We start from the raw sequence: 26,388 nt of genomic DNA on the forward strand, positions 1-26,388 counted from the left end.
CAGGCGCAAGGTGGTTCTCTCGTTCTCGGAGGACGTCATATGACGTCCTCCCATTCTCACTGCGCATGCGCGGCTCAGGGAGCGCACAGCGCGGCGATCAGCGGTGCGCTGTGTCCCTCGGACACAGCGGATCACCGATCACGGAAAGAGCCGAAGATGTCGGCTTAGTCATGTGATCAGCTGTGTCCAATCACAGCTGATCACATGTAAACAGGGAAATGCCAGACATCGGCATTTCTCTACTCTCGAGCTGTCACGCTGACAGCTCGAGAGGAGAGGAGAGCCGGTAATCGGCTTTCCGCGGAGGGGACATGTACCCTGATCATCAGGGCACTGATGATCAGTGTGCCCTGATGATCAGTGTAGCCCCAGCAGTGCCACCTGTCAGGGTCCATCAGTGCCAGCTGTCAGTGCTCATCAGTGCCTCGTGCCAGTGCCCATCAGTGCCACATCAGTGCCTACCAGTGCACATCAATGCCACATATCAGTGCCCATCTGAGCTGCCTTTCAGTGTCACCCATCAGTGCCAGTCAGTGCCACCTATCAGTGCCAGTCAGTGCCGCCTATCAGTGCCAGTCAGTGCTGCCTATCAGTGCGCATCAGTGCCGCCTATCAGTGCCGCCTAACAGTGCCGCCTATCAGTGCCAGTCAATGCCGCCTATTAGTACCAGTCAATGCCGCCTATTAGTGCCAGTCAGTACCGCCTATCAGTGCTGCCTATCAGTGCCATATATCAGTGCTGCCTTTCAGTGCCCATCAGTGATGCCTGTCAATGCCCATCAGTGCCACCTACCAGTGCCTCCTCATCAGTGCCCATCAGTGCCACCTATCAGTGTCCATCAGTGCAGCCTATCAGTGCCCATCAGTGCAGCCTCATTAGCGCACATCAGTGAAGGAGAAAAATCACTTATTTACAAAATTTTATAACAAAAACTAAGAAAAAACATTTTTTAAAAAAATTTTCAGTGGTTTTTGGTTTGTTTATTTGTCTCTATTTGTCACAAAAAAAATGCTAAAAAATTTTATATAGGTACAGTGTTGCATGACCGCGCAATTGTCATTCAAAGTGTGACAGCGCTGAAAGCTGGAAATTGGCCTGGGCAGGAAGTGGGTATAAGTGCCCGGTAGGCAAGTGGTTAAATAATCTTCAGGCCTAAAATGATTTAAAAGTGTGCGCATAAACAAAAAAATAGTTCTGGCAGCAAAAGGATTAAACGTCTAATTTCCTTGCTCAGCTCCCTTTCCATTCCCCAAGATACTCAGAGGTAGAGGATAAACATCTGTCATCCCTACACCATGATTACTCTGACCGTTTATTCTAACAATAGGAAAAAAATAGATCTTTATAGATAGATTTCATCAAGAAATTCTATTCCGGGATTCTTTGTTTCTCTGCCTGATGACAACAGCGGCACTGCAGTGCATACAAATATTTTATAAAAAAACTCTGTTTGTTCTTTTACATCATTTGCAGATTGCCCCCTGATCCTTGTAATGCTACCTTAACCACCTCCCTACAGCAGCTTTTTTTTAGTTTTTTTGCACCCATGATAAAATCTGCATTTTTTTTTTGCTAGAAACTACTGTCCCCCCCCCCCCAAAAAAAAAAAAAAAATATGTACATATTTTTAAAGCAGGGACCCTGGAGAATAAAATGGGGGTAGATGTGATTTTTTACATTGCGCAATATTTGTGCATTTGTTTAATCACATGCATATTTTCAGGAAAAAATACACTAAAATGATTTATAGTGCAAACAAACACAACAGAATACTCAATTTATTTCTAAAATATAAAAGACGGGGTAGCATCAACTACATAGATATCATACATAAAAAATATAATACCCCAAATTCTCCAAAGGCAGCACTTTAAAAGCCTTTATAGATGATCAGTTTAGGGTTAATTGTAAATTATGGCCATACACATGCCTGCCCCACACTGCATTCTATATGGGGTACTGTAGCTATAGGGGTGACAAGGGTGCTTTAATAACAAAAAAATGTATTTTCATTTATTTTATAAATTTTTTTAACACATTTTGTCTTTTTTAACTCTATTTCTATCACAAGGGGGCCAACAAGCCCCCCATGTGATTGCATGGGCAGGTAATAGGTACTCTTTACAGAGACTTTGGAGTTCTATTACATTTGAGAGCCCCATAAAAGTGATCGGGTGGTCCTAGAACCACTTAAATCAGTTTTATCGGACAGTCTTTCACCAACTCCTAGTCCTAGTTCATATCTGTGCGGTCATGCGGGCCGCAATTTGCACAGGCACAAGAGCCCATTCATTTGAATGGACTCCTGTGCCCCGGGACACGCAGGGAAGAAGTCCCTGTGCTACTCTGGAAATCACAGCCCTCATGGGAACTGAGGCTCCCAGTACGGTTCCTATTTCCAGTGTGGGTGCCGTGAAATTCAAATTTATTTATTTATTTTATTTATTTCAGGTACTTATATAGCGCCATCAATTTACGCAGCGCTTTACATATATATTGTACATTAACATCAGTCCCTAACCCTCAAGGGTTGTACAGTCTAAGGTCCCTAACTCACATTCATACACACACATACTAGGGCCAATTTAGACAGGAGCCAATTCGCCTACCAGCATGTCTTTGAAGTGTGGGGGGAAACCGGAGTACCTGGAGAAAACCACACAGTCACAGGGAGAACATACAAACTCCAGGCCCATCATGATGATGTCCCATCATTGGTTTTAGTGAGAGGAATAGTGCCCCATTGTTAATGTTAGTGGGAGAAATAGTGCTCCTTCATTGGTGTCATATGGAAGAATAGTGCCCCATCATTGGTGTCATATGGAGGAATAGTGCTCCATCATTGGTGTAAGTGTAAGGAATAGTGCTCCATCATTGGTGTCAGTGGGAGGAATAGTGCCCCATCATTGGTGTCAGTGGGAGGAATAGTGCCCCATCATTGGTGTCAGTGGGAGGAATAGTGCCCCATCATTGGTATCAGTGGGATGCATAGTACCCCATCATTGGTATCAGAGGAAGGAATAGCACCCAATCATTGGTATCAAGGGGATGAATAGTGCCCCATCATTGGTATCAGGGGGAGGAATAGTGCCCCATCATTGTTGTCAGTGGGAGGAATAGGACCCCATCATTGGTGTCAGTGGGAGGTATAGCGTCCCATCATTGGTATCAGTGGGATGCATAGTACCCCATCATTGGTATCAGAGGAAGGAATAGCACCCAATCATTGGTATCAAGGGGATGAATAGTGCCCCATCATTGGTATCAGGGGGAGGAATAGTGCCCCATCATTGTTGTCAGTGGGAGGAATAGCACCCCATCATTGGTATCAGTGGGAGGTATAGCGCCCCATCATTGGTATCAGTGGGATGCATAATATCCCATCATTGGTATCAGAGGAAGGAATAGCACCCAATCATTGGTATCAAGGGGATGAATAGTGCCCCATCATTGGTATCAGGGGGAGGAATAGTGCTCCATAGTTGGTGCTAGTGGGATGAATACTATCCGATCATTGGTGCCAGTGGCAGGAATAGTGCCCCACTATTGTTTTCAGTGGGAGGAATAGCACCCCATCATTGGTATCAGTGGGAGGAATAGTACCCCATCATTGGTATCAGTGGGATGCATAGTACCCCATCATTGGTTTCAGGGGGAGGAATAGTACCCCACCATTGGTATTAGTGGGAGGAATAGCACCCATCATTGGTATCAGCGGGATGAAGAGTGCCCCATCATTGGTATCAGGGGGATGAATAGTGCCCCATCATTGGTATCAGGGGGAGGAATAGTGCCCCATCATTGGTATCAGAGGGAGGAATTTTATCCCATCATTGATGCCAGTGGCAGGAATAGTGCCCCATCATTGGTGTCAGTGGGAAGAATAGTGCCCCACCATTGTTTTCAGTGGTAGGAATAGAGCCCCATTGTTGATGTTAGAGAAGGAATAGTACCCCTCGATGTTGTCAGTTGAAGGAGCCCCAATAATGTTGTCAGTGGAAGGAATAGTGCACCCACTGAAAGGCAAGCAACGGACTGCATCTGGACCCCGAGCCGTAGTTTGGAGACCGCAGAGCTAGATGATGCTGGACTTCCTCCAGCCAGGAATTGAGGCATACTGTCTCTGACTTGGTGCAGCTTCTAATGCATACTATGAGAAGTTCACAGTGTGCAGTGAAATCAGAATAATTTCAGTACAGGACAGCAAGCTGTACAACTATGCAAGGCTAAAGGGAAGGCCAGAGCTCAGTATGTAACAAACTTCCCTTATTTGGTTCCTCTTGGCCTTTTAAATATACAATTTATATCTGTCTGATGAGTGCAAAGAATACTGTTACATCTTACTAGAAATCTGATAACTTCCTCTGCTCTTTGACAGTTCTGCATTGTATCAGTTACATAGTTCCCAATAATATCTGAGGACCTGCCCCTCATGTTATGGTGAAGAGGAGAAGGGGAGGTTTTTGTAGTCTTGACCTGCTTCGGTTGTCCTGGTACAATACAGTGAGTGGCCATTGTCACTCCAGCACAGGAGGTGTGTTACTGGCAGGATCACCAGGTGAAAAAAAAAGGACAAAAAGCCTAAAAAAAGGAAACTAATGCAGCCACCACATGTAAGGACTGATAAGTTCCAATAGATTACATCTTTGTTTTTGGATTTACATACATTTTAATTTTAAAAACATTCTGTATAATATTGCCACCATACCAGAAACCAGAAAAACAAATTAGACAAGCCACAAACCCGGATCATTTTACAGCAGCCCTAAAATGATTTGCAAGCTGCAGCCAGCCTGGAAATACAACATATTAAAACAACAAACTTCCTTAAAGTAGTAAAAAAAAAAAAAAAAAAAAGATTCATGTGTTATAGAACAAAATAAACACAGCTTGCATGCCAAGCCAACTGCACAGAAAAATAGAAAAAATAAACATTAAAAAACTATATTTCTAGTTTCCAATGTGTACATGAAATACACGGAACTGATGGACTGCCTACGAATAAGGTACAGAAAACATTGGGAGAACATCCAGCATTAGGAGCCCACCAACTTCATCTAAGTCAGATGATGTCTTGGTGAATCACAACACATACCATATACAGAGAGACCAGCAGCAGAGATGGTGATGGAACATAAGGGGTTAATACAAGCCGTCGGTGGTTTTGGCTCACAAATTATTATTTCCAAATGTACATCTATAATCAACAATTACAAATAAATAATAACTAGTAGCCCTCAAGCTCCACCGAAAATAAAATTGGCAATGTTATCCTGCACCGCCCATAGAGTCCCGACTGCACCCCCAATGCCCACTTTTTAAACCCCCTCCCCCAATTACCAATTATCACAATACATGCAAATTATATAATGTGTCCTTCATTATATATTTATATTATTATAATATTTATATTATGATTATTTATATGAGTGAGGGAAATGTTATATCATATGTATTCTGATGATAATAATAATAATATTTCTAATATATTATATTACCTATATTAATAATATTCTATTTAATTGTTATAACATTTTTATTATTCATAGCTATATAAATATATACTGTATATATTTAAAACTGAGACTGAGCTCTGCAGTCATTTTTGCAGCAGTTGTTTTCTTATTCTGGGTCACAATCCTGCGCAATGTCCTTTTGTCTCTTTCGGTCAGTTGACTATGTCGACCGCGCTTATACTTATCAGATGACATCTTCCCGGAGGCTGTATATGCTGTCATAACTTTTGATGTTGTACCCCGCCACATGGCAAATAAATTGGAAACTTCAATCACAGAGGCACCACAGAGGCACCAGCTAAGCGGCACCAACAATTTGCCCTCTTTGAAGCTTAGTAAGCTCTGACATGACTCTGTATTACTAGCAGCGCACACAGCGAATGACGAAAGTGAGGCTTCCCACCTGTTAGCTAGGTGTCTCATCACACAGCGGAAGCAAAAGAATGTTACATCACTTCCGTTTTCAATGAGAAACACGTCATCACTTTCACACCTGCATATCATGTAGTGTTTTCATTTTTCATCTAACCCCTGTGTGTGTATATATATATATATATATATATACATATATATATATACATATACACACAGACACACACTCTATATACACATCTAGCTACAGTGCATCCAGGAAGTATTCACAGCGCTTCACTTTTGCCACATTTTGTTATGTTACAGCCTTATTACAAAATAGATTAAATTATATTTTTTCCTCAACATCCTACAAACAATACCCCATAATGACAACGTGAAGTTCATTTTGAAATCTTTGCAATTTATTAAAAATAAAAAAAAAACCCATGTACATAAGTATTCCCAGCCTTTGCTCAGTACTTTGTTGAAGCCCCTTTAGCACCAATTACAGCCTCAAGTCGTTTTGAGTATGATGCTACAAGCTTGGCACAACAATTTTTGGGCAATTTCTCCCATTTTTCTTTGCAGTACCTCTCAAGCTCCATCAGGTTGGATGGGGAGCGTCAGTACACAGTCATTTTCAGATCTCTCCAGAGATGTTCAATCAGATTCAAGTATGGGCTCTGACTGGGCCACTCCAGGACATTCACAGAGTTGGCCCGTAGCCACTCCTTTGTTATGTGGGCTGTGTGTTTAGGCTCATTGTCCCCTTGAAAGATGTACTGTCGCCCCAGTCTAAGATCCAGAGTGCTCTGGAACATGTTTTCATCAAGGATGTCTCTGTACATTGCTGCATTCAACTTTCCTTTGATCCTTACTAGTCTCCCAGTTCCTGCCACTGAAAAACATCCCCACAGCATGATGCTGCCACCACCATGCGTCACTGTAGGGATGGTATTGGCCAGGGGGTGAGCGGTGCCTGGTTTCCTCCAGACATGATGCTTGGCATTCAGGCCAAAAGAGTTCAATCTTTGTTTCATCAGACCAGAGAGTTTTGTTTCTCATGGTCTGAGAGTCCCTCAGGTGCCTTTAGACAAATTTCAGGCGGGTTGCCATTTGCCATTTACTGAGGAGTGGCTTCCGTCTGGTCACTCTACCATACAGGCCTGATTGGTGGAGTGCTGCAGAGATGGATGTTCTTCTGGAAGGTTCTCCTCTCTCCACAGAGAAATGCTGGAGCTCTTTCAGAGTGACCATTGGGTGCTTGGTTACCTCCTTGACTAAGGAATTCTCCCTCAATCGTTCATTTTGGCCGGGCGGCCCGCTCTAGGAATATTTCTGGTAGTTCCAAACTTCTTCCATTTATGGATGATGGAGGCCACTGTGCTCATTGGGACCTTCAATGCTAAAGAAATTTTTCTGTACCCTTCCCCAGATCTGTGCCTTGATACAATCCTGTCTCGGAGGTCTATGAACAATTCCTTGGACTTCATGGTTTGGTTTGTGCTCTGACATGCACTGTTAGCTGTGGGACCTTATATAGACAGGTTTATGCCTTTCCTAATCATGTCCAATCAACTGAATTTCCCACAGGTGGACTCCAATCAAATTGTGGCAACATCTCAAGGATGATCAGTGGGAACAGGATGCACCAGAGCTCAATTTTGAGTGTCAAGGCAAAGGCTGTGAATACTTATGTACATGGGTTTTTTTTAATTTTTTAATTTTAATAAATTGCAAAGATTTCAAAATGAACTTCTTTCACGTTGTTATTATGAAGTATTGTTTGTAGAATGGTGAGGAAAAAAATGAATTTAATCCATTTTGGAATAAGGCTGTGACATAACAAAATGTGGCAAACGTTAAGCGCTGTGAATACTTTCTAGATGCACTGTATCTATCTATCTATCTATCTATCTATCTATTTTTATTAATATTATTTATATGAACGAGGGACACAGTTTACCATTTGCATGTATTGTTATGATATGAATATATAATATTCAATTGTTAGAATATTTTATTATAATAATGTTTATATTATTTATTTGAATGAGGGACACATTATATCCAGTGCATGCATTGTGAAAATGTGGGAGTCTTAGTGGGCATCAGGAAAGTTGAGGGTTACTAATTATTATTTATTTTTGATTTTTTTTTTTTGTTAATAGATGTACTTTTTGAACTAATACATTTTGAATCAAACCTCAGAATTCCTATATTAACTCTTATGTTCTGTCACAGTCTATGGTGTTGGTTTCTCTATATATTGCCTACAACTAAGGCCAAATGCATAACACATAGGAACCAATCACAATTCATCATTTAGTAATTGGACTTCAAGAAATCTGGTTGCATTTGGTAACTCAACTTTTCACATTCCTCTGTTCTTCTGTTTGCAAGTTAGAGGAAGGGAACATATTATATAACACTATACCACTTACCATCCACTGTGACGTCTATCTTCTGGATGGCTGACACAGTCGTTTTCCCCTTTAGGTTCACCTTCACAATATAAGTCCCCTCATCACTTAGCTGCAGTGTATTAATGAGCAGGGATGCGTTAGGTGGATTTAATGTAAACTTGTGCTGAAGTTCTAAATCCGGCATCACTGACTGGTTAATGGAAGTTATCAGATATCTGGCCTGGGCCTGAGACCGCTCCACTAACCAGATGATTTGGACGCTCGAGGCGGACTGGTTGACTTCATAGTAAACGGGAAGGATGAGCGGCTGTCCTTTGATGCCATGGATGACTGGAGCTGGCACAGTGAGCTTCAATGTAGAGCAAATGCTTAAACCTTTGGTAAAAAAAAATAGAAATATCTGATGTAAAACGATGCAAAAGAAAGTCTATCACCTACATTCCTATACTGTTTGTAACATATGCCAACACAGCTGAAAAAAAAACAACAATGATAACAAACTCCACCTGTCTTAGGATTTGCATTTCTTTCCATAATGTTTTTGGATTTCCAATGATCTGCCACATGGTACAGCCATGTCTGGCAGGGCAGGAGACCTGATTTTTCTCTGCTACAATCCAGTAGCATCTACAGGTCTTGTCCCTCCCCTGGCATGTGGCTGGACAGTGAAAATAGAAGCAGCCAATCAATGAGTTAATTCCCCTGCCACTCCACTTTCTCTGGTTTTCAGCATGCTCCTTGCCAGGGGCATAACAGCAGATCATTGGGCCCCTAGCAAAATTTCAGTGGGGGCCCCCCGGTGACCTTTTACTGTGGCACCTGGCAGTGCCGAGTGTGACAAATCAAAATGCCTAAATCAAGGACAGGAAGCAAGACAGCATAGCCAGTACATTACTAGATACAAGAGATGAGCTTGAGCATCCTCTGAACTCATCTCTAGCTGAACTCATGATCTTTTTTTTACTCCAAGGAGCTACTGGCTGGGTCATTCCCTTCTAGCAGTTCTGGTTAACAAAGAAGTGGGTTGTACATTGGGAATGACCCAGCTCATTGCAATAAAAAAAAGAGGTCAAGTGTCAGGACCTGAATCACCTGCTGGTGGTATTGTGGTTCCCAGGGCGGAAGGTTGTAGTTCTGGTGTCCAGCAGAGGGTGTCTTCCACCTGCCAGGCCAGCAGATCCCAGTAAACAGTCTCCACCTGATGCTGGCTTCTGGGAGGGTTATTTAGTTCCTCCTCTACTATTCCCTTGAGCTTCAGAGTTTTGCTCTGTTAGCCAGATACTGCTTGCTGGAGATTGCTTGCTGGCACCCGGTGATTGTCGAGAATTTCTGACAGGGGGGAACGGACAACAAAATAGTTCTCCTCCCTGTCAGCTCCTACACACTGCTTTGCATGGCTGTGCACAGCCATTTGGGTTCAGTGTTGCATGACTACGCAATTGTCAGTTAACCTCCTCGGCGGTATGATTATTTCCGATTTTTTTGTGCTGAAAGCGGTACCATTTTTTTGCATGGAAATATGTAGTTTTTAGGAATAACTCACTGAAATCTGTCCGAACAAGAGTCTAGTAAACATTCTGGGTATGATAAAACTTGAAACACGAAATCATAAATTATAATTTAATAAATAATCATAAAAAATAATAATATAATAATAATACATTTAATTCAATAATATAATCAAACCAAAAACACTGAAATTTGAAACACAGAGGCAAATTTGCACATCGCTGAGCAAAGTCGCAGAATCGTTTTCAGTGTCTGATGATGAATTTCCCCCACAAATCATTATAACTCAATTCTGCAAGTGGTTCTGATTTACTATCGCTGTTCTCTAGCCGGTCTAAAACCGCTTTTGACATAAAGGGACGCTTTTTGGACGCCATGGACTTTTCTACGTTTCCAGGCAGAAAGAACAGTCAAAATGCAGACAGGGGACAGGACAAAGCATTCGGGACAAAATGTATGTGAAATGCATTGAAACAGCAATGTTTTACTATATAATAATCATTTTTAAAAAAATGACATTTTTTTTATAATTTCAAATTTGTCGCCGGCTCCGGCGCCCGTACATCCCGAAATCACAGGGACTGGAACACGGAAGCCGGATGCCGGCATCGGCCGGAGGAGATGGCCGGGGACGCTGCAGGGGACACACCGCGGGAGCGAAGGACAAGGTAAGCGCTGCAGGGACCCCCTGAGCAACGCCGCATGGTAAGCCCGAGTGTAGCTTGGGGTTACCGCTCTTGGTACTCAAATTTTACCCCGAGCTACACTCGGGAATACCGCCAGGGAGGTTAAAGTAACACAGCGCCGTAACGCAAAAAAATGGCCTGGTCAGGAAGGGGGGGGGGGGTAAATCCTCTGAAGGGCAAGTGGTTAAACATTTTGCCAATCACACCTGTACACCCCCTATGGACCAGAGCATTTTACATTTCCGCTATGGACCAGTTTATTCAGCATTCAGCCATTACTAAACATAACAGGATAATACTTATATTTAAGGACAAACAAGGTTTCCTTTTCATGATATTGCCTTGCAACAATGATTTTAGTTTTGCAATCTTTAGACAATAATATGCAACAAAACTAATCAAAACGCACCTTTTTTGTTTTTGGATTTTCTTAACCAGTGTTAGTTAAAAAATAAATAATGTTACTGCAAATAAAATGTGCACGTTTTATTCTGTAATTTGTCCTTTTTAAAATGACACTAAAATTATTATTCTGATTCAAAGCATTGCAGTTATTTACAAATGATATAAAGTGTTTATTTTTCTTTCAATTTTGCGCTTTTTTTAATAGGAAATATGTAAATATATGGTAAATGTGTAAACATACCAAACAAAACAAAAAAGTTTAAATATTATTAGTAAATAAAATAGAAATAGACCAAAAAATTAGCAGGTAAATAATTGTTGAAAAGAGAAGGAGCCTAAGGAGTTAATTAGGGCAGATTTGAATAAACTAAGGGTTAATAAGGGGACATTTTATTAAGAAAAAAACAAACTTTTTTTTTTTTCACTCTTCAGGTTGCTTTAATGCTTTCACTGCCAGGTCCTTATGACGTACGGAGCTGACAGCGGACGGACGGACGGACGTGGGGGGGGGGGGGGGGTAACTACACATCCACTCTCCTACCCTTCTTGCTGAGGAAAGTGCAGCCGATAACCAGCAACTGTATTTACCTGGTGATCTCATTTGACACAGCTGATCATGTGGTAAAAGGCCTCTGTGATTGGTCTTTTATGACATCACATGATCACCGGGTGCGTGCCCCTGGGGACGCGAGGGAGGGCACGTTCTGGGAGGACATCATATGACGCCCTCCCAGAACTGGACAACCGTGCTGTAGCTGTCACTTGGCTATAGCACAGTTGGCAAGTGGTTAGCAGCAAAAAGTCAAAAATATTGTTTTTTTTTCTCAAAATTGTCAGTCTTTTTTAATAAAAATTTAAAAAACTCACTTTTGTGGGAGAAAAAGGATGTAAATGTCACTTGGGTGCAGTAACGCAAAAAATGGCCAGGTCAGAAAGGGGGGGGTAAATCCTTAGGAGGGCAAGTGCTTAAGGGAGGGTTATAACCCATGTCAGATTTTTTTTTGCCAACTGTGTCCCATTGGGAAGATTTCCCATCACTTCCTGTCTCATAGCCAAACAGAAAATGAGAGGAAATCCCTGCAAATTAAGGGAAATCCTTGGGGACATGCAGGTCACCAGAACTAGTATCCCCATTGGAAGATTTCCCCTCTATTACTTTTTTAGGGACAGCTCAAGATTTGGGATTTTCTTTTGCTTAATAGGGGTTCTAATCCATCTCCACTCAATCCAAAACTAAAAAAAAAAGTTTTGCCTTTAGTTATACAGTACTTTACCTGACATCATTTGCAGATGGAAGTTCACCCCTTTAATCTGCAGATGAATAAATAGAAAGATACAAATGTAATAAAATGTTACATGGTATCTTTGTATAAGCCATCTGAGCATTGTTTATAAACACTGATTGAGACTGCTTTTTGACAGCTAGAGCTGCCAACTTTTCTCTGAGTATATTGTAATGCATTAGGGAGAAGCAGGGCAGAGAGACTGGATGTGCTGCACGTGCCCTGTGTATAATGATGAAGGTTTTTTGGTCGTGTGATGCTGCCATGCCGACTTAAGAACTGGAGCAAGCAATCAGTGGCCAGACTTCAAGCAATCTTTTACCTTGACTCTCAAGCTGAAAAGTCAGACACAGAGTAAAGCTAAATATTTTACAGTTCAAGTCCAACTGAATCTTCAGCTTAAATCCACTAAAAAAACATCCTGGTGTATCAAGAAAAAATGTGTTTAATGTCTTACAAACTGTTTTCTTTAGAAAGTAGCCACAGCCTGAGCAGAAAAGCCTGTCCCATGCCAGAATGCTGCAGAGAAGGACCCTTGTGGAAGCAGTTATCTCTCTACAGAAGTCAAACACGTTCCCGGTGGAGACAGACCCAAATTGTTCCACTGTCTCACTGGTTGACTGCTTCCCCCTGCCTTCTGGAGGATTCTGAAATGTAGTAGGTTGGGAGAGTCAAATAGGCAACCTAAATCAGGCATGTCCAAAGTCCGGCCCGCGGGCAATTTACGGCCCGGGGGTCGGTTTAATACGGCCCTCCAACAGCCCTCCCTGCTCTGTGTAATGTGGCCCTCCCACGGCCCTCCCTTCTATGGCAGACAGTCTTCTGCTTGAGAGCAGAGGGCAGTGCGCATGCCTGACTGCGGCGCGTTCTCCCTGGTCTGTGTAAATGCGGCTGTCGCACGGCCCTCCCTTCTGTGGCAGACAGTCTTCTGCTTGAGAGCAGTGCGCATGCGTGACTGCGCCGCGCTGGGAGCGACAGAGGGCGGTGACGTCAGGGCCGGGCTTCCAGCGTGAAGTGTGTTTCTCTTCCCCTCCCGGCTGCCGAGCAGAGACTTCAGCTCCAGCTACCTTTTTCACCCTTCACATTAGTGCAGGTAAGTTTTTTTTAAATTTATTTTCAATACATTGTGAAAACTCAGCTGTCAGTTGATCTTAATGTTATGAAATGAAAAGTATGTCATTGCAATTAACTTGGCATAAAATAATTTATTTGCATTTAATTGTAATGGTTCAAAGAATGTTCGGAAAAATGTTCGGCCCTCCACCATGTTCACTTCATCCAATCTGGCCTTCTTTGAAAAAAGTTTGGACACCCCTGACCTAAGTTATGTGGTCCAGCCAATCCCTGTGGAATGGTGCCCAGTAGGTGGCTGGGATAGTGTAAAATAGTTTGAGGCCTGGGGCAGAGAGGTTCTTGTTCAGGAGGAGAAGTTCCCAGCCTGCCAGCCTGAAGGGTTGTTGCCCTTTGAGCAGTCCAGCAGTGATTTTTTTTAATTTGAGGTCCCAGCTGTGGTGGAGCAGAGGAGAAGGGAAGCTCTACTCTGGAGCTGACTGAGGGAGTTATCTAAGGATCTGGCCTGGAGACCTCATGGGTCCTCATCTGTGAGTACAGACCGGTGAGTGAGATCCAAGTGACCGTGTGCTGCTGCTATCCTTCTCGCATCAGTATCAGCCTGTGTTTAAAAGTGGACATTTCTTATTTAGCACAGGGGCTAAATGGTTAGCACTTCCACCTGGCAGTACTAGGGTCGCTGGTTCAAATCCCAGCCACAGCACCACCTGCCTGGAGTTTGCATGTTCTCCCTGTGCCTGTGTGGGTTTCCTCTGGGTACGCCGCTTTCCTTCCACACTCCAAAAGACATGCTGGTAGGTTAATTGGATTCTGTCTAAATTGTCCCTAATATGTGTATGTATGAATGTGAGTTAGGGACCTTAGATTGTGCGCCCCTTGAGGGTTAGGGACTGATGTGAATGTATAATATATATGTGTAAAGTGCTGCATAAATTGATGTCGCTAAGTACCTGAAATAAATAAATAATGATCTCCATGTGTAGTTCATTCCAATATTTGCTGCTGCAAGAACTGTGCTAGGTTTGAGAAAGAGACAAGTGTCCTCAAGTTACTACTTTACATTACTGAAGTATCCCCCAGTTACCCTGCACCCATCCAAGTTCAAGTTATAATAAAGCATCAAAAAAGGATACCCCTAGAGTCCTAGACTGTTCACTGAGCCGAAAGAGTGACTGAGATTGTTTGACTGACTGCCAATACACTGGTTTGGGAAAAGAACCCTGGAACTATTAAGTGTGCCCTTTAGGGGGGTGAGTGCTACACTAATTTTGTCTTCTTCAAAAAATTTTTCAAAAATACTTGTCCATATACAAAGCTACGGGACAAGGGGTGGGCGGGAGGGGCAGCTGCTATATGCAAAATGGTTTACTGTACGGATGGGGGCACCTTTCTTCTCTTACAAGGCTGACAGGGGTAGTGACAGTGGCAGTGACTTTGACATGTGAGTGACTACTGGGCATAGCACCCACTCCAAGCATGTATATCAAGAATGGGGTGGGGTTGGGGGTGCAGTTTAGCATCTTTGCCCTGAGCACTGGATGACCTTGTCCCAGTACTGCAAATACAATGCAAATACATGATTTATTACAGAAGGAAATGACAATGTCCTAGATAACAGTAAGCCTCTGAAGAGGTCATGTGCATGTCATAAGTTTATAAAATGACACAGTATGAGGATGCAAAGTACAGTGCTACAGAGTAACATTAAAGTAAAAGTATCAATGCAAAATGTAACACTACCCCCTTAGGAGTCGCAGAGTTTTGGGTCCCCCTACAGGTCTGCACAGCCAAGCACGACGCATTTTCTTCCACACCTGCACACTGGCGACAGTAAACAGTCCGCAAACTTGGTTTTGTAAGTTTAGAGAGAGCTCTGCAGGTCTCTGGTGTACCTCCTCAGACTCCAGATGAATTTTCCTCTTCACCCAGCTGCCTGAGGGAATCAGTGGGAAAGGGGACCCAGAAACCGCCAACTTAGAAAACAGTCCCAGATGAGGAGCTAACCGGGTTCTCCATCTGACTGCCCTCTACCCTTATCTGGCCCAAGGGGTTTAAGGCTACTCATACTGTCCTTCCTGATAGCTCAATGGGTAGGTAGCTGTCTTCAGGTTTTTAGCTGGGCTGGCTCCTTCCCTGCTGTTCAGGTTGTCCATCCTAGAAGATGGTACAGTGGAGACCCTCTTGACCAGCCCGCAGGTAGGCCCCATACCTGGATGGGCCCCCTCCCAGGCTCCACACTCCAGCCTTCACTCCATCTTCCACCCAACACTACTCCTCCTGCTGATCAGGCTCTCTCATACTTAACCACTTGCCGACCGCAGATAGCCAAATGTTGGCTTCACTGCGTCCTTCCAGAATGCTCTCTCCTGCGCACCCCTGGTGATCCCCGTGATCGCTGTGTCCTACATACACAGCTGATCACGTGATATGGTAAAAGGCCAATCACAGCGTTTTTTTACCACGTGATCAGCCGTGTCCAATTACACACTGATCTCCGGGAAATGCAATTGCCGGTTATCGGCTGCACTTTCCTAACACTGTCACAGCATGAGGAAAGTACTGCCGAGAACTGGCAGTTGTCAGAGGAGGAATCGGCACCGATCATCAGGGCACTGATGATCAGTGCCCTGATGATCGGTGCCCAGCAGTACCACCCAGCAGTGCCACCCACAAGTGCCCAGCAGTGCCATCCACCTGTGTCCATCAGTGCCACCCACCTGTGCTCACCAGTACCACCCACCAGTGCCCATCAGTGCAGTCCAGCAGTGCCATCCATCAGTGCCACCCAGCAGTGCCGTCAGTCAGTGCCACCCATCAGTGGCCATCAGTGCCGCCAGTCAGTGCCTATCATCAGTGCTAGCTCATCAGTGACGCCCATCAGTGCCACCTCATCAGTGCCGCCTATCAGTGCAGCCTCATCAACGCACATCAGTGCTGCCCTTTAAAGATTGTGGAATCTGGACACTGGTGAACAAAAGTAGACAAGGGCGCACTCTCAATGTACATTACCGTGGTTACGCACGTATTTATTGTGTAGACAAATAGATGTATACTCACAAACCAAAGGAAATTAAAAGAAATTTGGTAGTCTGCAAAGACAGTCAATAATGCTGTGCCCTTGATAGGGATAAACTGACGCGTTTCGGGAGACGTACCTCCTTCCTCAGAGCTCTGAGGAAGGGGGTATGTCTCCCGAAATGCGTCAGCTTATCCCTATCAAGGGCACAGCATTATTGACTGTCTTTGCGGACTACCAAATTGCTTTCAATTTCCTTTGGTTTGTGAGTATACAGTGGGGATCGAAAGTTTGGGCACCCCAGCTAAAAATTTGTATTAATGTGCATAAAGAAGCCAAGGAAAGATGGAAAAATCTCCAAAAGGCATCAAATTACAGATTAGACATTCTTATAATATGTCAACAAAAGTTAGATTTTATTTCCATCATTTACACTTTCAAAATAACAGAAAACAAAAAAATGGCGTCTGCAAAAGTTTGGGCACCCTGCAGAATTTATAGCATGCACTGCCCCCTTTGCCAAGCTTTGACCTGCCAGTGTCATGTTGTTGTCAGTGTCAGTGTCATTGTTCTCAATCATCGTCTGGGAAGACCAGGTGATTTCAATCTCAAAGGTTTTAAATGCCCAGACTCATCTGACCTTGCCCCAACAATCAGCACCATGGGTTCTTCTAAGCAGTTGTCTAGAAAACTGAAACTGAAAATAGTTGACGCTCACAAAGCTGGAGAAGGCTATAAGAAGATAGCAAAGCGTTTTCAGATGTCAATATCCTCTGTTCGGAATGTAATTAAGAAATGGCAGTCATCAGGAACAGTGGAAGTTAAAGCATGATCTGGAAGACCAAGAAAAATATCAGACAGAACAGTTTGCAGGATTGTGAGAAAAACAATTCAAAACCCACGTTTGACTGCACGATCCCTCCAGAAAGATCTGGCAGACACTGGAGTTGTGGTACAATATTCCACTATAAAGAGATACTTGTACAAATATGGTCTTCATGGAAGAGTCATCAGAAGAAAACCTCTTCTACGTCCTCACCACAAAAATCATCGTTTGAACTTTGCAAATGAACATATAGACAAGCCTGATGCATTTTGGAAACAAGTTCTGTGGACCGATGAGGTTAAAATTTAACTTTTTGGCCGGAATGAGCAAAGGTACGTTTGGAGAAGAAGGGGCACAGAATTGAATGAAAAGAACCTCTGTCCAACTGTTAAGCATGGGGTTGGATCAATCATGCTTTGGGGTTGTGTTGCAGCCAGTGGCACAGGGAACAACTCACGAGTAGAAGGAAAAATGGATTCAATAAAATTTCAGCAAATTTTGGATGGTAACTTGATGCCATCTGTGAAAAAGCTGAAGTTAAAGAGAGGATGGCTTCTACAAATGGATAATGATCCTAAACACACCTCGAAATCCACGGGGGATTACATTAAGAGGCATAAACTGAAGGTTTTGCCATGGCCTTCACAATATCCTGACCTCAACATAATTGAAAATCTATGGATAGACCTTAAAAGAGCAGTGCGTGACAGACAGCCCAGAAATCTCAAAGAACTGGAAGACTTTTGTAAGGAAGAATGGGCAAAGATACCTCAAACAAGAATTGAAAGACTCTTGGCTGGCTACAAAAAGCATTTACAAGCTGTGATACTTGCCAAAGGGGGCAGTACAAGATATTAACTCTGCAGGGTGCCCAAACTTTTGCAGACGCCATTTTTTTGTTTTCTGTTATTTTGAAAGTGTAAATGATGGAAATAAAATCTAACTTTTGTTGACATATTATAAGAATGTCTAATCTGTAATTTGATGCCTTTTGGAGATTTTTCCATCTTTCATTGGCTTCTTTATGCACATTAATACAAATTTTTAGCTGGGGTGCCCAAACTTTCGATCCCCATTGTACATCTATTTGTCTACACAAAAAATACATGGTTGACCATGGTAATGCACGATGAGAGTGCACCCTTATCTGCTTTTGTTCACCATGAAGGTGGGTAGGTAGGTAGGTAGGTAGGAACATATTCAGCAGTCCTTGCTGGGACCAGGTACCACCATGAGAGTACTTTGCAAGGCAGCTACTTCTACCTTTATAATACATTACAATCTGCTATAAACAGAATATTAGGAATACAGGACTTTAAGGGAACCTTTATTCAAAGACACCTTAACAAAGACTGGTAAAATCTAAAGTCTATTATTTTTGTTCACATTATTTTATTTTATTTTTTAAGTCATATTCAACAAGGTTAGGTGCCAATACAACAGGATCTGTATTTCTTCATCTATACAGACAATGTCCTCCGCATATCACAAGACCTGCTGCTTGGCTCATACATAATATATCTATTCACTCATTTTGGATATTCAATTATCCTTTCATTTTCAAGCCGAAACTTGCAGAGGGATGAGACCAATTCTCAACACGTTTCTCACATAATAAATCTGTTTCTTCAGGAGATAAATAGGAGGTGGTGGATAATTTAATTTTTGTTTTTTGCACTCAATCAGTCAGGTATTCCATCCAGCATCGCCCTGTATGTAGGGAAAGGGGGCCGCAGGGGATATAAAAACCTCCAAGGGCCAATATAAATAAACCAAAAGGAGAAAGTCAATGAAACATCCACAATGAATAGCTCCCTGCTGTGTATGGGATTATCAAAGTCAATCAAAGTTAGTCCAAAGTTTAAAAGTCAGGACTGATACAATGATGTGGATGTAATATATCTATATATATATCTTTCTCAAATGTCCACAAGTATTGAGCCCAGAAATGCAGCCCTGACGGAAATATTAATATTGAAAACTGACAAAACTTTTTTTTTCATTTTGGATAGAGTAAGGGAGGGTTATAACCCCTATCAGTGTATTTTTTGTCTTCTGTATCCCTTTGGGGAGATTTCCCTTCACTTCCTGTTCCAAACAAAGAAGTGAGAGGAAATCCCTGCAAATTAAGGGTCTTCCTTCGGGACCCCCAGGTCACCAGAACTAATGTCCCCATTGGAACATTTCCCCTCTGTTACTTTTCTGGGGATGGCCCAACATTTATTTTCTTTAAAGTTTTACTAAACCCACAACAGTAAATCAGTCTGTATATGCAGCAAAGCATGCTTGTTATACTCACTGTGGAACCTAAGGGGTTAATCCTCTGCATTGTATAAAAAGACCTTCTCCTTCTCTGTTCCTCCCCTTTTTCAAGCAACCACCTCTTATCTCCAGACTAAACCAAAGGCATGCACATGCTCAGTTTGGTGTGTATTGCTAGAGAGGTTTTTTGTTTTCTTGGGAGAGTGCATGTGATCAGCACAGGGCCAATCAGCATTGTCCAAACAGAGGTCAGGGGATTTCCATCCTCCTAGAGCAGAAAGAAAACTCCTCCTACAAGCTTTAGCTAGTGCTCTGGTGGACACTGATAGAAGTCACAAGACTGCTATATCCTGCTGATGAGAAAAGGTATTTAGCAGTTTATATTTACTAAAATAATTAAATTTCCATGTAGTGTGTACTGTTTGGAGACCAGATATAGTGAATGCAGAATCCAGGGTTTAGTAACACTTTAACTTTTACTTTCAATGATAATGGTAAACAGGACAAACAGAGAAGAAGAATCTACCTAACGAAGGTACAGACAGTGATATAATCCTAATAAGTGTTCTAATCCAGTTTTGCCTTTAGTTATACTTTAGGCCTGATTATGGCTGGTACTCCTTAAAGTAGTTTTAAACCCTTAGCTATACCCAATGAAGTGACTGGTCTCAGGTGATACACAGACATGTAACAAAACCTCCAACATAAATTGTACCTGTTTACCTGTAGTCTTCTCTTCTATCTATAGCTCGTCTATCTATATCTATATAACAGTTTATAAACAGCATTTCTGAGCTCCAGAAGGCAGGGATGGGGATCTGATGCAGGGTCATGACTAGGGGGCAGAGTGTGCATCCACGCTGGGCGCTGTGTTGAGGGGGAGCGTTATACTGACAGGAGTGACTGCAGTGTCACTCCTGTCAGAAGGAGCAGTGGCCGATAGCTACTTCTGGAGAGGGACTCTTCTGGGGACACCTGATGTAATGGGGGATGCTATTGGGAACACCTAATGGAAGGGGACTCTAATGGGGACACCTGATGTAAAGGGGGACACTATTGTGAACACTTAATGTAACGGGACTCTAATGGGGACACCTGATGTAAAGGGGGACTATATTGGGGATACCTGATGTAAGGGGACTCTAATGGGGACACCTGATGTAAGTGAACTCTAATAGGGACACCTGATGTAAAGGGGGACACCTGATGTAAAGGGGGATTCTTCTGGGGGCACCTAATGTAAAAGGGGATTCTACTGGGACACCACCTGGTGGAGGGCGGAATTCGCCATCTTTTCCCTGGGCACTGGATGACCTTGTCCAGGTACAAATCTGATGTCACATACTGCATAGCATAGAACAGGGAGCTGAGTGTAACCTGAGACCTGAGTGAAGGGAATAGACACGCCCCCACACACAATCTCATAGGGAAACATGCACAGTTCAGGCTGTCGATTACCTTCTGTGTGCTGGAGGAGGGTGAGGTCATCTCCATGATTACTTGGTGTTGGCATAAACAATTAGAAGTGACTCATGCATTTAGCAGAGTGACAGAGCTGATAAAAGTCACACTAGGTGCTTTGGATTGAGGCAAGTGAACACTATAGAGGGATATGCTTTGTTCATTTTTCATTTCAGAGGTTTACAACCACTTTAAGAAATAAACTGTTGCCACGTGGTGTACATGCACATAGATGGTTTTATGGATTGTCTGCACACAGATACATAGGATTGGTGTCCATAACGGCATCGTAAGACATATTGACTAGCTGAATGTAAATGGCATCATAGCGAACACTCGTCTCTGTCTCATTTCACTTGGCAATGATCTGCTCTCTGCAGAGAATGTTTTATACTGTAATAACTCCAATGTAGACCCTGTCATTACTAAGCTTCATCTGCAGCAAACAGTGCAGGGAGATGAATTGTACAGCGATGGACGCGTTGAGGAATATTGACACTGAACAATTGTGCTGCCGCAGTCTGTTTCCACTCCGCTGTTCCCGCAGACATCGTGCGGCTACATAATCTGCAATAAGACCGTCATGAATTAGACATGGGGACACAGAAGACAGAGCCAGAGATGTGCTCTTCTTTTATTTATAAGATGAAAACAAACTATTTGCTTTGGGCAGCAACTCCGCTTGTGATACAAATGTAATGGAGTCCTTAAAGTGATCCTGTACTTTGTCCATGCAGCTGAGCGGGAGGGGAGCAAATGAAAGGCGAGCTAGGGAGAAGGAAAGTTCAAGTATGTACAAAGTCACACCAAATCAAATCTGATTGGTCACTTTTGACAATTCTTTGTTCCCATTTCCTATTCTCCAGTTTCTCATGCTGACTGCAGAGATAGGAAGTAGCAGATAGAAATTACACTTAGGCATGCCATACATGGGTCGAATTCCGAACGATTTTTCATCCGAAAATCAAAAAAATTGTTCGCTCGGTAATCCAATGGTGCCATCAATGATTTTGGAAATCGGCCAAACAAGGCATAAAGTTCACCCCATATAACAGGTGAAACCTGTTCCTTCCAGGTCACGGCTCATGCGCATATTCTTTTGGGAAAAATTATTGTACAATTTGACTATCATTGAGTCGAAAATCGGTAGTTTTTCACGAATTTTCCAACATGTCCGATCACCGAAAAGGGGAGGAACCACAAAAATCAGCCGGTGCCATTGACCCACTAACACAGCGAAAATCGCCCGATTATTCTTAGGTATGATTTTCGGCTGAAAAATCAGTTGAATTTTGACCCATGTATGGCCGGGCTTATACCCCGGTCACATCAAACCCGACTTACAGTGAAGTTGCACGATTTCAAAGTCGGGGGACATGCCGATTTCAGGTGCAATTTGCAAAACATCTGACACAGATGTCTATGCAAATCGTACCAAAAGTACTGCATGTACTACTATAGAAATCGGTGCGGTTCCGACTAAGTTGGAACCGCACAGGTATGACCGCTCTAATTGCGGACAATAGGGTGCGACTTGGCATGCGATTTGCAAGTCGTATGGCATGCAAATCGCATGCCAATTGGCATCCAGTGTGCCCGGAGGGTTTGGGGTTTGCAAAGTGCATTTGCTCTAGGGCTTAGTAAATGAGTTAAAGCTTCACTTTAAAAAAGAATACCCAATCACATGCAAGGAAAATAAAAAAACTGAATTTTTGCTTGCACATGATTGGACGATCGAAGTCAGCAGAGCTTCCCCTCATTTACTAAGCTCTGGAGCTACTGCACTTTGCAAAGTGCACAGTCTATTTGCATTTAGTAAATCAACCCCTCAGTGCTCCTAATTGAGACAGGTACACACTATAGAGCAGTGGTTCTCAACCTTCCTAATGCCGTGACCCTTTAATACAGTTCCTCATGTTGTGGTGACCCCCAACCATAAAATTATTTACCCAGTAATTATAATTCATGAGTGTCGTTTTACCTCCAATACTGCTGCTTTCTACACAGTAGCTGCTTTCTACACAGTAGCTGCTTTCAACACAGTAGCTGCTTTTAACAGAGTAGCTGCTTTCAACACTGCAGCTGCTTTCTACACAGTAGCTGCTCTTTACACATCGGAAATATGTGTTTTCTGATGGTCTTAGGGGACCCCTGTGAAAGGGTCGTTCGACCCCCAAAGGGGTCGCGACCCACAGGTTGAGAACCACTGCTATAGAGGGATATGCTTTGTTTGTAGAAACATAGAAAAGTGATGGCAGAAAAAGGCCGAGTGTTCCATCGAGTCTGCCCATTTTTGCCCGGAAGAGGGGCAGGGTTTGTTGTTGTTTTTTTTGGTTTGTTTATTTTTTTTTACTTTTTTTTGTCTAAGTATAGTTCCATGCCTGTTCATTTTTCATGTTTGATTTACAACCACTTTAAAGTGATATTAAAAGCTCAGTTTATATTATTGTAATATAACAAACGTGTTATGCTTACCTGCTCTGTGTAATGGATTTACACAGAGCACCACCGATCCACCTCTTCTCAGGTCCCCCACCAGCATTTCTGGCTCCTCCCCCTCTGCTGAGTGCCCCCATAGCAAGCCACTTGTTATGGGCATTCTTGCATGTTCGCGCCATTGACACACAGAGTGGGGCTCAGCTTCCACCCCCCAGTCCCTTACTCACTGGCTGTGATTGACAGCAGTTGGAGCCAATCACTCTTGCTGATTTCTCTGCGCCAATGAGGAGGCGGAGACCAGGGAGAGCTGCTGATCTCATGCACGGCGCTGGATCGAGATCAGGCTCAGATAAGAATTGGGAAGGGGGAAGGGAGGCTGGGGAGAGATTCACACTCAGGACCTGTTCACACTACATGCCTTTCAGTTGCTTTGTTTCTGCAACCAAAATACACAGAAAGTAGGTTACATGGTTGTCAATGTCATAGTTCACATCAGTGCTTGCAGTTCCAGTGCGTTCTGGTTGCAGAAAAAAAAGTAGAACAGAGTGCATTTTTCCTGCACAGAACTGTACTGGAAAGCGGTAAAATGCATCAAAAATGAACTGGAACGCACCAAAAATGCGCTGGAATGTGCATGTCCCTATTTGAATTGAAGAAAAAGATAGGGGGAAAAAATTAACTAGAATGCATAAAAAACGCACTGGAACGCGTCAAAAACACACATGTGAAACAGCATCCGAATGCACCTTCAGACTTTAAAACCATTTAAGGACCAGTTCACACTACATGCGTATCAGTTGCTTTTTTTCTGTATCCAATGCATTGTTCACATCAGTCCTTGCAATTCCAGTGTTTTCCGGTTGCAGAAAAAAAAGTAGAACAGGCTTAATTTTTTTCTGCACAGAACTGTACTAGAACGCAGTAAAACGTATCAAAAACGCATTGGAATGCACCAAAATACACCAAAACCACACTGGAATGCACATGTCCCTATTTAAATTGATGAAAAAGAGGGGAAAAAATGAACTGGAATGCATACAAATGGAAAGCACCAAAAACGCGTATGCAAAAATGCATCCGGAACACATCTGGACTGCGTTTCTATAGTGTGAACTGACCCTTAAAGCATGAAAAAAAAGCACTTCACCCAAAAGAGGAAGTTCCACTTATTTGCATCCTCCCCACTTCTACTACCACATTTGGCACTTTTTGGAGGGGAGGGGGTACCTGGTTTTGGCAGGTATCTGCTCCCACTTCCGGGTAAGATTGGTGCAGCGATCTTTCTGTCCCTCCCCCTTTACCCCACAGCCTTCTGGGACACACACAGATCCCAGAAGTCTGCAGGACCAGCCACACAGTACAGCGCAGGTCGCGCATGCGCAGCAGGAAATGGGCTGTGAATCTTTTCCTTACTCAAGACTCCTACACCAGAAGCCAACTGAAGATTTGACTCGGGTGAGGACATTGCTGGATCCCTGGACAGGTAAGGGTCCTTATATTAAAAGTCAGCAGCTACAGGATTTGCTCCACTTTCAGTTGGCCATACACTAGTAGATTGTGGGACAACTATTTGTAAAAACATTTATACAAACATTAGTGTGAAAATTCTCCGTACATTAGACGGCTTGATGAATGCTATTTCAAAGCACTACAAAATTTTGTTTGCTTTTAACCGGATCTCGACCGCCCTATAGCAGAAATACTGCTACAGGACAGCATGGCTGCGCAAAATCACGTATATATACATGATTGTGCAGTTCCGAGTAAGGGGGCACGTACACGCCCTACCTGCGCCGCCAGTCGCGGCCGCAGCTGACAATCACAGGGTCCCAGCTGGTGTTTACTCGCCGGTGCCTGGTGATTGCCGAGCATCTCCGACAGGGAGGAGAACTGTTTGTAAACAAAACAGTTCTCCTGTCTGTCAGCTTGTGCACACTGCTTTGGATGGCTGTGCACATCACAGCCATCCAAAGCAGTGTGCTTACAGTGAAGCACACAGACACAGCACATAGTAAAACAGCACACAGTTAACCCTTTGATCTCCCCACATGTTAACCCTTCCTGCCCAGTGCCATTAGTAGTGCCATTAGCAGATCACCGGGTAAATACAGTTGCTGGTTATTGGCTGCACTTTCCTCATGCTGTCACAGTGTGAAAAAGTACTGCCGATAACCGGCAATTGTCAGAGAACAGATCGGCACTGATCATCAGGGCACTGATGATCACTGCCCTGATTATCAGTGCCTAGCAGTGCCACCCAGCAGTGCCACCCACCAGTACCCAGCATTGCCACCCACCAGTGCCCAGCAATGCCACCCACCTGTGCCCATCAAAGCCCAGCAGTGTCATCCACCAGTGCCCCCCATCAGTGCCACTCATCAGTGCCCAGTAGTGCCACCAGTCAGTGCCATCAGTCAGTGCCACCTATCAGTGCCCAGTAGTGCCAACAGTCAGTGCCATCAGTCAGTGTCGCCCATCAGTGCTGCCCATCAGTGCCAGTTCATCAGTGCCGCCTATCAGTGCCACCTCATCAGCGCCCATTGGTGCTGCCTATGAGTGCCCATCAGTGCTGCCTATCAGTGCAGCCTCATCAATGCACATCAGTGAAGAAGAAAAATTACCTGTTTGAAAAATTTTATAATAGAAACAAAGAAAAACTTTTTTATTTTAATATTTTGCTCTTTTTTTGTTTATAGTGCAAAAAATAAAAACACCCAGCGGCGAGTAAATACCACCAAAAGAAAGCTCTATATATGTGAAAAAAAATGATAAAAATTTCATATGGGTACAGTGTTGCATGAACGCACAATTGTCATTCAAAGTGCAGCAGCGCTGAAAGCTGAAATTGGCCTGGGCAGAAAGGGGGTATAAGTGCCCGGTAGGCTAGTGGTTAAAAAACCCAAAAATCATCAGATCTGGACCTGCTCACTGGAGAATTCTAAAACTGGTTCATCTCTGCTTCGCGTCTCTCCCCTTTCCTCAGTGAACTCCTGAAATAGCGGCATTAGATCATTGTCTGACAGCTTTTTGCACAGATTGCTTTTCTGGAAAAACTGAGACTAAATCTACGGCATATTCTTATAGGAAACCATTTTTAGACACACATCCCACAGACTGTCTTTCTATAAATGTC

General features: G+C 43.2%; 1 protein-coding gene across 2 annotated transcripts in view; it reads right to left on the minus strand.

The window, feature by feature from the left end:
- Positions 1–26,388, minus strand: part of HEPACAM2 (HEPACAM family member 2) — a 179,015-nt gene that overhangs the window by 110,937 nt on the left and 41,690 nt on the right. For both annotated transcript variants that reach the window (XM_089692115.1, XM_089692116.1), the window contains exon 2: positions 8,316–8,672. In XM_089692115.1, the coding sequence (XP_089548241.1) occupies positions 8,316–8,672 (357 nt within the window). The remainder of the gene's footprint in view (positions 1–8,315; positions 8,673–26,388) is intronic.

This window comes from Staurois parvus, unplaced genomic scaffold (assembly GCF_062004578.1).
Source record: "Staurois parvus isolate SC_StPar_1 unplaced genomic scaffold, SC_StPar_1.0 ptg000576l, whole genome shotgun sequence".
NCBI lineage: Eukaryota > Metazoa > Chordata > Amphibia > Anura > Ranidae > Staurois > Staurois parvus.